The following is a 16382-nucleotide window of genomic DNA, read 5'->3' as shown; positions in this document are numbered from 1 at the left end:
TTATCCATCTGGCAGCCAGCTCTGCAAAGAGAGGAGCCTTGTAAAATGGCTCTCCAGCCTTCTTTCCCTGAGATCCATAACAGACTGGGAAGCCCTAAACTCAGCAGTATGTGCTTGGGAGATTATAACAGAGTACAGTATTTACTGAGTAACAAGTTAGATCAATGGCCTGAAAGAAGTGGCAATTGATAACCTGAACAACAAGATTATCTCATCACACGAACAAGCTGTGAAATAAGGGAGAAGAATCACATTCAAAAGCACAAACCTTCTTTGAAATTGCCTGGAAAATAATAATCTGTCATTGCATTTATTCCTCAAGGCACTTTATTTCTTCTATGGGAGAGTAGTAAAGTTGTATTAACAAAAAAACAAACAAAAAAACCCATGACCATACTAAAAATGACACTCCCAAATTTCAGTGTAAACTACACCTATATGGGGGGGATTAGGTGTGTAAAGATGCAAAGATCATACCTGAAAAATACAATCATCAACTGGGCATCACCTTTGTGTAACGTTCACTTAAGGCATGGTCCAAAGTCCATTGAAGTCAATGGAAACTCTCCAATGGACTTCAAAGGGCTTTGTACCATGCTGCTCCTTAGTGGCACTCCCAGCGAGTAAGAAGTAGGCTGTTCATTAATGGATTTGTTCAAGTAGTTGGGGTTTATGGTTATGAAAAGGATAGAATCCATGATTGCCACTGATCGGAGGTGTCTGTAGCTATTTGGCTGCGGCTTGTTATGTGTGCATGTTCCTCGCACACCCCAAAAATGTAGCAATATTTGCATCATCAATGTGATCCTTGCAGTTTTATCAGAATGGGCGATTTGTCAGCATCAACACAGTCAACCAGCTGTACACAGTCATGCAGCCTGTACACAGTCACTGACCAATGGGACAGTTTTCATTGTCACTAAGTTACTATGGACAACAAAAGGAGGAAGTTTTAGGAAAGGCACCAAGGACTCTGAAGAACCTTGGAAAAATTTACATGTTCAGCTAGAGAAGGCCTAAGCACACTATCTCAGATTGAACATAATGACAGTGGTTTATTTTAGGCCTGGGATAAAATTTTCCAAGAGCACTCAAGTAACCAAGACACTTAGCAAATTTTATCCTTAGACTTTGGAAATGCATTTATATTAATAGTTCCAGGGTGCTAATCTGCTTGAGTTGTCTTGCAATTTCTTGTTGCTCTAAATTGCAGATCTTTTCCAGAACTGTTTGAAGTACTTCATTTTGATTATTGCATATAATCGGTGAAATATGTTCACAGTCTATTGAACTTGATGCTAAAATATTTAGGCATCTTCCTTTATATAAAATTAAAAAATCAAATAAAAGAAACTTACAGATTGTGGTTTAGAAAACAGATACTTTCCTCTATCACTTTGACAGATGCCAGTAGTGGAGGATACTGAATAGAGCTGGTCAGAAAGTGTGCCTGATCCCCCCACCCCCCAACGAAGACAAATTTCTACAAAAACTAAAAAAAAAAATAAAAATGGTTTTCAAAGCTTTCCATGGAAATTTCATCTTTTAGTTGAAAAGAATCTAGCTCACAGATTGTAAAGGCTGTTAGAAGACTGTAAAGGAACTCAGTCCAGATGTGGCAAGGAGGAATTATGAAAATGTCTAGCTTGCGCTTTTTCAGCCTGTATTGATAGTGTTTTTGTTAATCTGATTAACAAAATTTACTCAAGATATTTTTAACCCATTTTCCCCACCATAATGTATTCTCTTCCAAGTGTCCCACCTTGTATATAGGGGATTTGAAAGTGAAAAAAATGTCATCTTGAACACATGGAGCAAGTATCCAATATTTCCTCTGCACTAACACATTCAAGAGAAAGGTGCTCATTAATAGGAACACGGTCTTTTGTGGACCTTCTGTAGGGAGCTGGAGCAGCTGGCAGAATTAGATGTCAGCGGAGAAACATGAATATTGATTAATCCCATAAAGTGCACAAGAATTCCTGTAGCTCTCTCTTTAGCTGATTCTGTATCAACACCTTGCAAGCACATACATCATCAAACCAGAAGGTTGTGGGTTTACCCATTGTACTTATTTTCTGTGTTGGAGCAGTAGAAAGAACAGAGCGGGTCAGTGGCTGTGTTTTCAGTCTGCATTTGCCCTAATGCAGGGATGAAGCAGTGATTTTAAATTTAGATGGTAATACATCCCCAGTGATAAAACAATGTACAAAACTGTTCTGGTATATTGCTTGCTTGAAGCACAAAGCTGTGCAGCTGTTCACAGGGCGTCTTCCTTTCTTTCTGCTTCTTTGCTCTAATGCTGAAGCATCTGCCTTTCCAAAACATTTTAATGTCGAGTCTCCCTAATGAAGGCATTTAAGATTAGAAGAGGAAGAGGAAAGCTAAGCTTTGTTTGCGTACATTGCAGGGAGCTTGGTGAACGTCGCATGGGGAGTATGATCAAATTTAAGTATTCTGGGGGGAAAAAACAAGCACAATGCCTTTAGCGGGCTTTCACTACTGTAATTTAGGCTGGAATCCTTTCAAACAGTGGCTGCAGCAGTTTGCTCAAAGTGCTATAAAACTAAATTGCCTAGGGAGAAGAGAATCATGGGTTTAACGTGGGAGCTGAGTAACAGCTACTGTGGGGTTGAAAGAGGCACCTTAGTGAGCTGTAATATATGTAGGGGGTACGGTTTCAATACTAAGATGGTTCTGGGCCTTTCAATACCCTCCTTTTATTCTTCAACGTCTCCAGTTAAAAAGCTTTGTGGAATAAATAGTGACTTTCAGCTTCTTCTACAGGATGAAGACAAGTTGACTTGCAGATTTTCATCAGGTCCTCCATTTAGAAAAGCAAGCTTGATTTTGAACATTGCATAGGATTTTACAGTCACACATTATACTATAAATGATCCAGGCAGCTGTCAGCAAGGATGTGATTTTCCTGGTTAAAATAGGAAATGCATTCATTCTTTGTACATAATGTAAACAGAATCTATCTAGACCCTGGAAGGGGTCTGCCTTTATATTTTTATGTGACTTGAAAAGAAGAGGTGAAGAAATTTCAAGTGATAACAATAAGGCTGAAAGGAAACTAATTATTTTCCTCCTTGGATCAAGCTGCTGCATTCAATGTGCTCTGAGCAAGAGGCAGCACTCGGGTGAGTAACAAGGAATATAAGAAATGAAAGGACGGTCACTAAATGTTTAATCCATGTTATTGGTGCCATTTCTTTTAAAGATACCATAGATTATTTTGTAAATATGCTAGCCTAGGTTAATCAGCAGTTTTAATGGAGGTGGACATTGTAGAAATGCTCAAGATTTTAGATTAGATATTTTATCCTTGTGTCTATACTTTTGTTTACATGTTCAATATAAACTGTCAGACAATGTACTGTACCTGGAGTGTGGAGCTGGCTTTTAGTGATTTTTTTAAAAAGCATCCATAAGAAATTTGGAATATTTACTTGATGTGTAACTTGTTCTGATATTTTCCTTACCAGTAGAGATCATAGGAGATAGAAGAGACCTATTTGGTTATTCTGCCCATCCCCCTGCTAATAATTCAGGATTGTTCTTCTCAGCTTGTGCTGCACAAGTAAAGAAAGGTTTTTTAGTTAAAAAATGTTTCTCTCCAAAACTGCAAATATATAACATGTTAGATTCATTGTGGAACTGTTTGTTGCATGTGTTTGGCTTCATTGTTACTGGCCAGACAGCAAAAACAGTGTATATTTAAAGTTACAGTGCAGACCACCTCAGGACAACAAGGAACACTGATTTACTGATATTTGGGAAATCAAGTTCTTTCAGCTATAAGTGTTGCAGGGCTTTTCAGTTCAGTGTTGTGTCAGTATAGCATTGGGCAGAAAGTTTCTCGATTTGGAATGTGGAGAATGCTCAACCACATACTATCTTTCCTAGTTCTTCAGCCAGCTGAATGTATGTGTGTAGTGTGATATCTAGCATGTAATATATTTAACGTAACAATCCATTCCCAACTCTCTGTTTATTTGGTAGAAAACTCTCTTTAAAAAAATATTACTTAGAGTCAATTCAAGGTTTAAGTCACAGCCTGGAGTATCTTTTGAGTGCGCCACATTAATTATGGCACCCAGTTTCTTTCCTCCTCGACTGTCGATGCTGGCATTCTCCCAGTTTTTGCCAGAAAATAGCCATTTTATTTTACTTTCCCAGTTCTTCCCCAGTCTTAAATTTGTCACAACAGCCTTGCTGACACCCTTCCCCAAGCATTCCAAAATCATGAGTCAGGCCCCAAAATCTCAAGTTTTATAAAAATGAACCATGGGTTGGTTTTTTTTTTCCCCTTTCTGTTTTTTTCCTTTCTGTTGCTGTGTTCCGCAGCTCTGTGCTGACTGGGCCACAGGTTGAGAACCACAGCTTTAGGGATTCACGTTTTCAAGCTCTTCGCAGCAGCCTTGAGGGCTAGAACTTTATTTTGGCTTTTTTTTGTTTTTTAAATGAAAGCTGAGATTCTCACATTCACATGAGTGCAGAAGTTAGAGCTTTCACAAGAAATACCAAATATCACAACACTGCAAATGACACCTCATAGTAGATGTTCCACACACTTGTTAACAAATACAAGCTACCTTAAATTTCATTATTTGGTGAATGCTTTCAATTTTTCACTAGAAAAACTCTCTATAAACAGAATTCACTATTCTGTTGTTAGCAACTCCCACAATTTTATCATGAGTCTCAATATTTGGTGTTTTTCCTCAGAGTCACAGGTGTAATGGACCAGTTACGTGAGAATTTCAATTTTTTTTCCCCTTCTCCAAAAAAGTAAAGGATAAGTTTCTAGCCCTCACTGTTGTGGAGAAAAAAGTTTGACCCAAGTGCATCCTAAAGGCTTAAATAACCAGAGGGAAGAGAATAAGAACCTGAGATTTATATATACATTTTTAGAGAGTCTCATGATAATTTTGTGTAACAATGAGCCTTGAGTTTAAATTGTAACACCATTGACCTTTGTTTGCATGGTTATACCCAGCACTGCCAATTCTTTTCATTTTATCATCAGTCTTACAGTATCTGGCATTTCTCTTAAAATCGTATGATTACATAAGAATTTGAACTTTCACTTGAAGTTTCTAGCCCTCATAAATTACAGAGAAAAGCTTGAAAATGCAAACTAATGACAGAAAGCAAATACCCCTCCCCCTACATTTATTATTTTTAAAATCTCATGATTTTTGGGAGAGGGATGACTCATGATTTGAAACTTGGGGTTGACGATACCCATAACCTGCCAAATAGGTAGAAATGTATGGACTATTTCACAACCTTAACATCTAAAGCAAGTACAACCATGGCTGCTATATATTCAGTTTGCATGAGGATGTGATGAATATTATGTGACAAACAGCTGAACCAAGTACATTACATTTATTATGCACCTTTGACTATTTCACCAGATATATAGTGGCAGCTTTCCTTGTTCACATTCACGGTTTGCACTACACAACTCCACTAGTTTCTGGCCACCAATTGCATTGACCTAACTGCTCACATTGAAATCAATGGGAGTTTTACCAAACACTAAGGGTATGTCTACCTGGCGCACAGAAACCTGCAGCAGCGAGTCTCAGAGCCTGGGTCTACAAAAGCCAGTTTGTGCTATGGTGCTAAAAACAGCTGGGTCGAATTTTGGGCTTGGGCTGGCACTCGGGCTCTGAAACCCAGGGTAGGCTCCAGAGCCTGAGACCGAATGTGGACACAGCTATTTTTAAAGCAGTGGTGCAGGCCCAAGTCTGTAGATCCGGGCTCTGAGACTTGCTGCTGCAGATTTGTGCTTGTTGTGTAGATGTACCTTAAATGTTTTAGCAAATCTCTCCCTTAATAACCCCACCTTTTCAGCAGGAAAAGAGAACTGATTTTCTCATTAAAAAAATTGTCATTTAATGGAATTCATCTTGTAGAGCAGCAAAACCTTGCAGGACATGGATTTGTAAAGGTTCAGGTCTGAATATAAATACAGCGGCACCCACAGAATGTATCCATAACCTGATTACATTCTGGCCTATGTTGTTCTCACATTTTTCCCCTTAAATTAATGTTCATTTTTACTAACCCTCCCTATTTAGCTGGGAATAAAGTAGGGCCATAAGAAAGCGAAGGAACAACCTTCCTCCTTTCCCCTGAAAACGAAAGCCCAGTTTATTTAAAGAGGAAAGTCCCAAGAAAATTGCATTCCTTTCCACAGTGTACTTGAACATTACAACAGCAGTTGTCTGACTGAAATATTGAAAGTGGGTCTAAAATGAACTCTGGTTATTTGAAAGGAATAATGAATAAAGAAAATTAGCGTTATTGTAAATGGCAAAGGGGACTATTAATTTTTCATGTCTGTGCTCCTTAAGAGTGTGACTAAATGGGAGCAGGCAAGATGACAGGGACCATATGTCATATTTCCACTCAAGACATATAGCAATATCAAATCGCTTCAAAATGGATTCCCCAGAATCTGTAGGTGGATGGTGGTTGGATGTTATTACATAACTAAAGGGGCTGTCCTATCTGTGCCTTTACCCCCCCACTATCTCCTGCATCTCCAAAAAAATTAACGCTTTTAGAAAAAAAAAAGGCCAGGGAAATTATGCTTGTACATAATGTAAAACATCACAAACCTGAAAAAGGCATATACCGACCAGCCCTTGCCTGTGTAATTAGATGTTTATACACACATGATCAGAACTGGCAATTTGTACAGCCAGTTATCAGATTCGTACATACAGCTTCAGCAACTGTGAATGCAGATTAGACCCACAATTATGCATATACTTGTTGTGCAGCTGCATGCTAAACTCTGAAAATGTGTTTCTCTGTAACTAACTACCTGACTGCAAACACAGTTGCCATATGCATATGATTTGCACAGCTTACATCTGGCCCAGGTCATGATAACAAGACTGCACTATGGAATTCTTCATGCATTGTCACAAGATGATACATCTTGTCCCACCAGAGAGGAACTCTATCACACTGATGTGTTACTGTAGTTAGAATTCCCAGGATTAAGGTCTGGCCTAATGTAGCTACTGAAAGATATACAAGACACTGAGCTATTTTCATGAGTGAGGTTAGGAAGTGGGTTCTTGTCACCACTATGTGTACATTATAGTTTACAGAAGAAATTGGCAAGGATTCTATACCATGATACTTTGGCTGGCTTTTTTTTTTTTTTAAAGCTACCTCAATGATAGGTTCTTTGGTAAAGTTTGTTTTTTCCTGAATACCAGAGGGCTCAGCTAAGTATTATTTCCCTTCTTAAGTGGCTGAAACGTATGTTAAAGCTGCCTTTAGGCAGGCTCAGTGCATCCTGCAGCCTTGCTGGAACGCTTTCAATGAAAAAGCAAAGTTTGCACATTTGAAACAGGAAGATTTGTTTTTCAGCTGACTTCACCAGTTCTTTGGCTCCGGGAGTCACACAGGCTACAGTTAGGTTTTCGCATTCAGTGGAAAGGAAGTTGACTAAATACCAAAAAAAAAAATATTGCCCTGTTCCCACAACCCCTGTGCCAACTCCATGAGAAACCTGCATAGAACTAGGGAAAACAGTGGGTAAAAATGTAGAGACTATTTAAATATGAATTTTCAGTTCAACTTCGTTCACAACTCTTTCACCCTGGGTTTAAGCAGTTGAGCGTTAGGAACAGCAATATTCACAGAGTAGTGCTTTAATTGTTGCCAAAATTTGATTTCTCATTTTTATCTTTGATTGTACTATTTGAAAAATCAGGATGTGCACTGGTGGGATGAGTTAAATCCATAATCCAATAAAGGACAGGAAGCAGTGTGGCTGAACTTTTCAGTATCTTGTAGACACACAGTCAGAGTGTGCACCCAAATACTTGTGTCATTGGACACTACAGGTGGGACACAAAGGGACTTAGGCATCGCAGTGCTGAGCATTTAGGTGCCTAAAAGTTAGGCACCACGAAAAATCACAGGAACACCACTCCGAGCCACAAAGCCTGAGTTAGGCACTGCCCCCAGCTCCCATTGGCCACGGAGTGCAGAGCTGGTGCTCAGGGCGGGTGGCCATCCTGCCTAGGAGCCAGACCTGCTGGCTCCTTCCGGGGCGCAGCACAGTGCCAGGACAGGTAGGGACTAGCCTGCCTTAGAGTCTCAGCACCACCGACTGGACTTTTAACGGCCCGATCGGTGGTGCTGACCAGAACCGCCAGGGTCCCTTTTTGACTGGGCGTCCAGTTGAAAACTGGACACCTGGCAACCCTAAATGGGCACTTAAATCCAGGCAGCAAAGAAGCACTTGGTTCTGCTTGGGATCCACAAACTGGGTAGAAAATAGGCATTTTGACACCTAAATTGCTTACAGGTCCTGAAACAAAATTGATGGTGGGGAGAGGAAGAGAAAGCCCTCCCTTATAATCTTTAGCCTAGTGGATGGGATGCTCACCCAAGATGTGGTAGACTCTGCCCCCAGTTTAAATTTGAATGGGGATCAGCAACCTCAGGTGAATGCCTGAGCCCCTGGGCTATGGAGTCAGTCTAATTTTCTCACTGGTCTAATTTAATTAGTTATTCAATTGTTTAACTAAACAGGAGTTAACTTTAACTTTAATAGGAGTGTGAGGGAACCCCACATCAGAATACTCTATAGCCCCTGGCTGTTTTGTGTGAACTCCCCTGTGGGGCCTGATCCGGTAGGTGTGCTTAGAGACCTCTGACCAAATCAGGCCCCGGCACGTGACTCGAGTGGCTGAACACTTATCTTTCCTGGTTTGCGAATTGCTCTGGGGCTTAGGCAGGAGCTGGGCACCTTGCATACTCAAGCAGGAGATAAGTGCCCAGAGTAAGGCTGCAATATGCATGCCCAGATGAAAAAATCTTAGGCACCAGCTGAGATTAGGCACCTCTAGGGTTAGGTGGCAGCCAAGCAGGAGTTCTGTCAATTGCAGAGGTGCCTAAAAACTGGACTCACGAACCCAAGTACTTTTGTGGATCACAGGCATGCACAGAAGCATGCATTTGAAAATGTGGCCCCATGTCTATCAGGTGTTTTGGATATGGGTGAACCAGGAAGAACCTGTAGTACTGAACTGAAACCAAATAACTAGCTTAATTGTGACCTCCTGTCTTCATATGAATAATGGGAGCTCAGGGACCTGTTTCATGTTTAATTCCATTTAAAAATTATCACTATTTGAAACCATAAGTTTGTATGTTTCTGAGAGGCAATAAGAGCCTAGCATAAAAGCATAGGCCCATCCCTTTAGCCTGAGCTACTGTAGCTTGTCCACATTGTTGAATGTTTTCTGAATGGTTATCATAGTTTCCAAAGACGAAAACACTTTGCTACAACTCAGTTGAATCTGGTTGGGTACTAGCTTAACTTTTCAAAGCAGCTGCATTCTCTCCTTCGCAAGCTAGGATCTTGGTACCATAGAAGTCAATAGGAATTTTGCAAGAAAGACACCTTGCCCCCAGAAAGTTATAAAAAAAATACTTTCAACCCTGTAACCTACATGAAAGAGAAAAGAAAGAAAAGCAAGAGGAAGGTATAAGGACATATGTATGTCTCATGGTTGAAGCAAATCCCCCGAGAGCCTTTTACACTGCCCACTGACAGAACACATGTAATTTAAAAAAAAAACAATGCGGACCTTTATAACTGGATCAATACACTGACCTCCTTGAACTCTGTGCAGCAGTCTCCTCTGCCTCACAGAATGCAGCCCTTTATCAAGCGACTAGGACTCTCACTCTAGCCAACACCCTGTGTGATCTTCAATATGTCACTTCTGACACACAGCCTGTTCCTCAGTTAATACACCTTCAAATCAAGTATAATAATACTGACCTACCTCACAGCAAAGTCTGCAGCACACCTTGCAATCCTTGACTGAAAGGCAGAATATTTGTGACAGGGCAGCTTATCTCATCCCAGCACCGAGTTGCAGGGATTCCTTAATTTCCCTCAATGGCCCACAGTCTTCTGCTGGCAGTTATGAAGTTTATTGGGGTTTTCAGACAATTTGTGTACTGTGATTTGACCCTCCAGCCAAAGCAAGTTCCTCTCCTTTCAGGGTAACAAGGAGTCCAAACAAGACAGACACTTTGCCCTCTTCAGGTTGAACATTTCAACAGTTCAACATTTCCCCCAAGGTCCACACAAGTCTCCCTTCTTGCAGGGGAGCGATAGCAGGCTGCCCCCAGTTCTCTCTGGAAGACACAGGCTAAGGCTCCTAAGCCAGCGTAAGCACTGGGGCACACCATTACAGGGTCTGCCAGTAGAAGTAGCCTTTTCCTTTCACTTGCTCCTGTAACCAGCCTCCTCCAAGCTACTTCCTTGGGACTCCAATAACCTCTTCCCCCCCCCCAAAAAAAAAAAACAACCCACACCCACACTGCTGACTGGCACTTCTTTTATAGCCTAAGCCCTTACTCCCAAGAGGCCCTGCTGTAGCTACAATCACATGATCCCACAAGGAAACTACAAATCCTAGAATGCTTGTTCTTAAAGGGCTAGCACTTGGAGCTTGGGTGGGCTTGGCTGGACGTTTTTCTGATTCCTGCCTATGGATAGGCATTATCCCCAAGTCTGTAGCAAATAGTTCAGTGGTTTGGGGTTGTTTCAATAGATGGCAGAGACCAAATTAGTTGAACTGCTTGGCCAACACTTAACACGTTTAAATAATCAGGAGCTTGAATAAGCCAGGGGGAGTCAATAGACCAATACACTGGTAATCAGTAGAAGAGGACAGTTCTTGAGAATGGGAGACTGAGACAGAGGAAAGTCTGAATAATTGGGAATGTATTTTTTGTCTCTGTTCAATGTTTAAATTCACCACACATAGTCCCTGTAAAGAAGATGTGTTCTCCCTGGTGTAATGTTAATGTTTTCATTGCTTTGGAAAATTCTCTGAAGATGATGTTTCCTTTAAATGAACATTCTAAACCAAGGGTATAGTGTATACTCTGTTGCAATGGTATAGTGTATTGCCAACCCCATGTTTTTAAAAATTATGAGGCTTGCCCCCAAAATCATGAGACTAGCTTAAAAATCTTGGGATTTTAGAAATAAATACATCTGAAATTCTTTTTATTTGCCTTCTGGGTTTTGATCCTTTAAGCTTCACATTCTCAAGGCCTCTGTACAATAATAAAGGATTTTTATTATTATTAATAATTAATAATAAAAACAGACTTTTTGTTTTAAATGAAAGTTATGTAATAACAGGATTCCAGCAGCTGGGGATTTTTTTAAAAAAAGCTAGATATCATGATACTCACAATAAAATCATGAGAGTTGGCAACACTGGTAAAAATCCAGAGAAATTCTGTTGACTAAATTGAAGCTGCTCTTGAATTATACTCACATATAATTGAGAACAGAATAGCACCTACTTCTCTGTTTCTCTCTCTAAAATATTCTGGAATAGCATCAGGGTAAAGACAAAGCCAAAACATATTAATATTGTTTGAGGTCAAGATTTTCAAACTGAGGTGCCCAAAGTTCCTAAATCCCTATGTACAAACATAAATAGGGATGGCCTTATACCGCACATGTTGACTGTGTTTTGGAGTAGGGCAGGAATATCACTTGCTCAGAGATGGCATAATATATCACGCAAGGTGACTTTCATAACTACTTAAAATGTCTCTAAACTGACATTTAGGAGACTGAAAATACAGCTATAGAAAGAAAACAACCTGTCAGAGTATCAGCTGACCCTGGATGATCCCTCTCATTTATTACAGACCTGAAGGACTTCTGGAACACCAGCAAGCTATGCATGACTAAGCAGGCAGGAATGAGATAGTCTAACAGATGTACTGAGCCGCACTCACTGGAATCTGGTAGACATGAGACTAGTGTTATCCAACACATATCCATCCATCTTCTTATATGGCCCATCACCATGGCATTGGGGCACCTCCCAAGTGCATAAAAATACAAATAAATTCTTCCTGTCTTCCTTCCCAGCCTGTAGGAGAAAAAGCTTGATTTATTTATAGACATTTGTTTACTGATGTGTGTTCGCACACAGGCAAAGAAACTGAGGAATGTGAATGTGAAGAAATGAGTTTCACATTGTGTTATGAAAGTGGGCTGTTCTGTGGTCACCCTTACATCTTGCAGCCTGGAGTTGCATAGCTTAGGTTCAGCTCCTGCAAACATTGTCTCCGGTGTTCTTGAACCTCTCCCAGCTGGCAAATAGCTTTATGTTCCAGTGGAAAGTAATTGTTATTGAATGTCTTGCTCATGGAGGGGAGATGATCTCTAAGGTAGCTACAGTCAAAACACCATCACTCCCCTTTCCAGCCCCATTATGCCCTCTAGACCAGGAGCTGTAATTACAGCCATTCCTGTAATCCTGTACATTATGCAGAGAAGCCCCTCCTCCCCGTTATGACAATGGGTTTCTGCAATGATATGGAGGGGTCGCAGAGTGAGGCAGAATCTGTCCCTTTGTGGCTTTCTAATTTGTTTGTATTTGTAACTTCCAAGTGACATTTCCCTTAGTAAATAAAACAAAGCATCAAATAACCAGACCATGACACTCAGCTGGGTTTGAGCTATGAGAGTCCGATCTAAGTTGCCGTAGGAATTACCTGATTTTATTGTGAATCAGATGTTTTTGTGATTTACACATTTTTAAAAAACATGATCTACAAAAAACTTCCATCAAGAATACATGTGCCACATGAATTACACAGGTGAAATAGCCAAACTGCATATGGAACATATGGTCAACGTGTACAATCATTGACTTTCAGCCCATGTCAATTGAATATGGCATGATAGCTCAGGTGACTGGTGTCCTATTTAAACTGATGTCCGGTGTGACATTGTTCATCTTAGTCTAGTGTCCACATCACATAAAATATAATCACAGCTACTACTAATTTCATACCCCTTAGGAACTTCTGCGTGAAGACCAAACACTGAATGGGCCCATGGAGACTGAATAACATTGTCACCACTAAGCATGGGGACTTTAGGTCAGGATCAAGGACCAGTGACAAGCAGCATGGGGAAGCTTGCACTACGACATCATTAGTGGAGGAAGGCGGTGTCCATGTCTGGAGCTAAATGAACACGAGTGTTATCAATGCTGCCAATCTTGCATTTTTTATTATCACTTGTTGGTTTAAAAGGGAAACTATAAAAAAGGGGAGGGAGGAAATTGGGTGAACCTATTATTTCCTCCAACTCAAGTTGCGTTATACATTCCCACAAACAAATTTGTGGCAGAAGAAACAAGGTGTTCATTTAGAAACAGAAACGGACACCCGCTTTTTCCACTAATAATGCAGCAGAGCAAACTTCCCCATGCTTCTTGTCAGAGGTACTTCACCCTGACCTAAAATGACCCTGATTAGTGGTGACAGTGTTATTCAATATCCATGGTCCCATTCAGCCTTCCTGCAGAGGTTCCTAAGAGGTGTGAAATTGGTAGACCAAGATAAACAATGTATATCACACAGTTCATCAGACAGTAACTCCTCTCAAACCCCATCAGTTTAAATAGGACATCAGTGATTAAAGAACTGCCCTGAAGTTGACTTTTTGCAGCCCTGTAATTTCTTTTTTCCTTAGGCCCTATAAGGTTCCCTTATGTTTTATTTATTTTTCAGCTGCTTATCCCTTCTTGAATGAGAACAATGTGGAATCCCTCATAAACTTGTTTGTTTGCAGCATTACCTAAGATTTAGCAACATCTTTTCCCATTTTCCTGCTGAGAATCACTGCCAGAAGCACACTTCCTTGTGCTGTGAATCACCTGGCATTGCTGCATGTTCAGGGCTATCCATTTATTGAGATCATTTGCTACTGAAATAAACACATTTATTTTAGTCCCACTGAATAATATAGTAATTCAAAAGGCAATTCAAATAGGCAAATATCAGGCTCATATTTTTTATTTTTTCAATCCATCCTATTGTAAACTGCTTTAAACAGAAGAAAAGATAAGCAGAAGAGGAGCTTTTCCACAGAGACAGGCCCTACTATTAATAAAATTACAAGATGGTTTCAGCACATGAAAAGAATGAGAAATTACATCTATTTTTGTCTTCCTTGAATATTCCATATTACTTTATTGCCAAGGGGATAGAGCCTGCCTTCAGAGTTGCATGTAACATTGAATTGTTAGAGACAATTCTCTCTTTCTTCCCTTCGGTGTGAGATACAAAAAGCAAGTACCATACACAAAACTATATGAAATGACCTAAAATAAATGTTGTTTTCAAACAGTCTGGACATACATGTCAGTTCCTCTCTTGTGCTTTGGAGCAAGCTCTGTTTAGTTGTGACAGATTTATATAGATCACATGGGAGGCTTGATGGTGGTTGGGAGCCATTTGCGTTATCCAGTGCAGTCAACTGGAAACACTGGGCCAAATTTTGACATCAGGTACAAAGGTGAAACCCCAATAGCCCTCCTCATTATATGGCAATAACAGAGAACAGAGTAGAATTTGACCAACTGCATTTCCCTTGAACCACTGGGTTTTGATCTTATCTGTCTAATATTTAACTGCACTCTGGCTTGAGGAAAAAAAAGGGATGCCTCAAGCATCCCTGCATTTTCCAAATAAACTTTGTTATCCTCTTATGTAAAACACTAAGAGGATCTTCCAAGTGGCAAAGAGCTTTATATGCTGCTTCACTTAAAAGCAGAGATGTAGAACATTGTTTTGTTCTGTGGTCACAGACAATTCAGTCATTTGTTGCAATGAATGGGCAATATCAAGGCAGCATATGGTATGTTTAACTTTGCTTCATTATCCAATGTGATAAACCAATTCTGAACACTTGTAACATCTAAATGCTTCCTTTAAAGAAAGGACTTTCCTCCACAGTCTTGATTAAAGTCAGCTTTCAAGGCCCAGAGGCTCAATAAGTGGTCTTGAGCAGGCAGAAGACTGTGGGTAGGAGTTGGATATTCAGATCTGCAAGTGTAGTGAAGTATGGGAGGTAGCAAAGCTTATAATAGAAGTGAAAACCTGCATACTTACATAGGAGAAGGATGGACTCATGGGTAGGGCACTAGCCTGGATTTGGGAGGCTCTGGATTCAGTTTTCTGCTGTACTATAGACCTATATGACCTTATCTATATGCACTTAGGGTAAACTTCATGCTAGAAGGCAGTAAGCTTGAGACGACAAGAAAAATCTAGTTTCCTTAAACTGTGATTAATACAGAACAATGTGAGGCATAGCAATGCATGCCTGTGGATACAGTGTAGCCATTGGACAAACATGAGTGATATTTGATATATTTTTCTTCTTGGTTACGTCTTACTACATTTTTTTATTCCTATATTTGCCATATGTATTTATTTGACCTGTCTGTGAACTCAGCTTATCTCACGTTTGACTAAATTGACCTTGTTTTTATTCCTACCATTGTTGCAAGAAACCCTTGACCTGGATTCATACTCTCTTCAGTCTAGACTTAAACTGAAATGCTAGGGGCTTGGTTTGTAGTGAACAAAGCCGGGACACTGAGAACAAAGGATGGGATTCTGCCCTGAACCTGCCCTGCCATCCCTACATACTGTACTGTAGGCAGCTCCAAACAGCAGGTGATTTTACATACCATTTATGCTGCAATAACAAATCATTGGGGTTGAATTAGTGACAGCATTTAAACCTTAACTTGAAATACTATCTATTAACCTCAGGCACAGTCTTGCAAGGCACTACAGGCTTCATAATTTGAGGTCACTCAGCACCTCATAAGATCAGGCCCAAATGATGCCTAAGACAAATAAGCACATATGCCATTATACGTAAAATCACTACAGTTCTGAAAAAAGAAAAGGAGTACTTGTGGCACCTTAGAGACTAACAAATTTATTTGAGCATAAGCTTTCGTGAGCTACTGCTCATTTCACAAAAGATTATGCTCAAATAAATTTGTTAGTCTCTAAGGTGCCACAAGTACTCCTTTTCTTTTTGCAAATACAGACTAACACGGCTGCTACTCTGATACAGTTCTGAAGTCTCTACAAATGCCTAGATGCAATGGAATGAAGCTAAGGACACAGTGGCAGTATAATTCCTGACTATTTTAGCTTTAGTTATTTTAGTAAGTAATCACTTGTTACCTGTCCAATATTATCATTTTAATAGCACACCCTCTCCTAGTTCTCATTTCAGGTTACTGGTACTGAGTAGCTTCTTACTGTTTTATGCTATATGCACATCATTGGAGGGGTGGGGGAAGGGTTAGTAGCTTTTTTTGTATGTACAGAACATTCACAGTGTTCCTCATGAGAAAACATCTATTATGGATATTGTGGGGGTCTTTTGTTTCCAGCTTTTAATGACTCATTCAAAGAGCAAGAGCACAGCTAAAATCTGACAATCAAAAGGAAAATGAGAGCAAGAG

At 40.1% G+C, this 16382-nt stretch overlaps 1 protein-coding gene across 5 annotated transcripts in view; it reads left to right on the top strand.

Annotated features, from left to right (window-relative positions):
- Positions 1-16382, top strand: part of PHACTR3 (phosphatase and actin regulator 3) — a 148822-nt gene that overhangs the window by 39260 nt on the left and 93180 nt on the right. The window contains exon 1 of one of the 5 annotated variants that reach the window (XM_043496093.1): positions 2932-3147. The exons of the other annotated variants lie outside the window; for them this stretch is intronic. Within the exon in view, the coding sequence (XP_043352028.1) occupies positions 3118-3147 (30 nt within the window). The 5' untranslated portion in view covers positions 2932-3117. Of the gene's footprint in view, positions 1-2931; positions 3148-16382 lie in introns of those variants that run through there. 5 annotated transcript variants of the gene reach the window in all.

This window comes from Dermochelys coriacea, chromosome 13 (genome assembly GCF_009764565.3).
Source record: "Dermochelys coriacea isolate rDerCor1 chromosome 13, rDerCor1.pri.v4, whole genome shotgun sequence".
NCBI lineage: Eukaryota > Metazoa > Chordata > Testudines > Dermochelyidae > Dermochelys > Dermochelys coriacea.
This window is presented reverse-complemented; position numbering and strand designations above follow the sequence as displayed.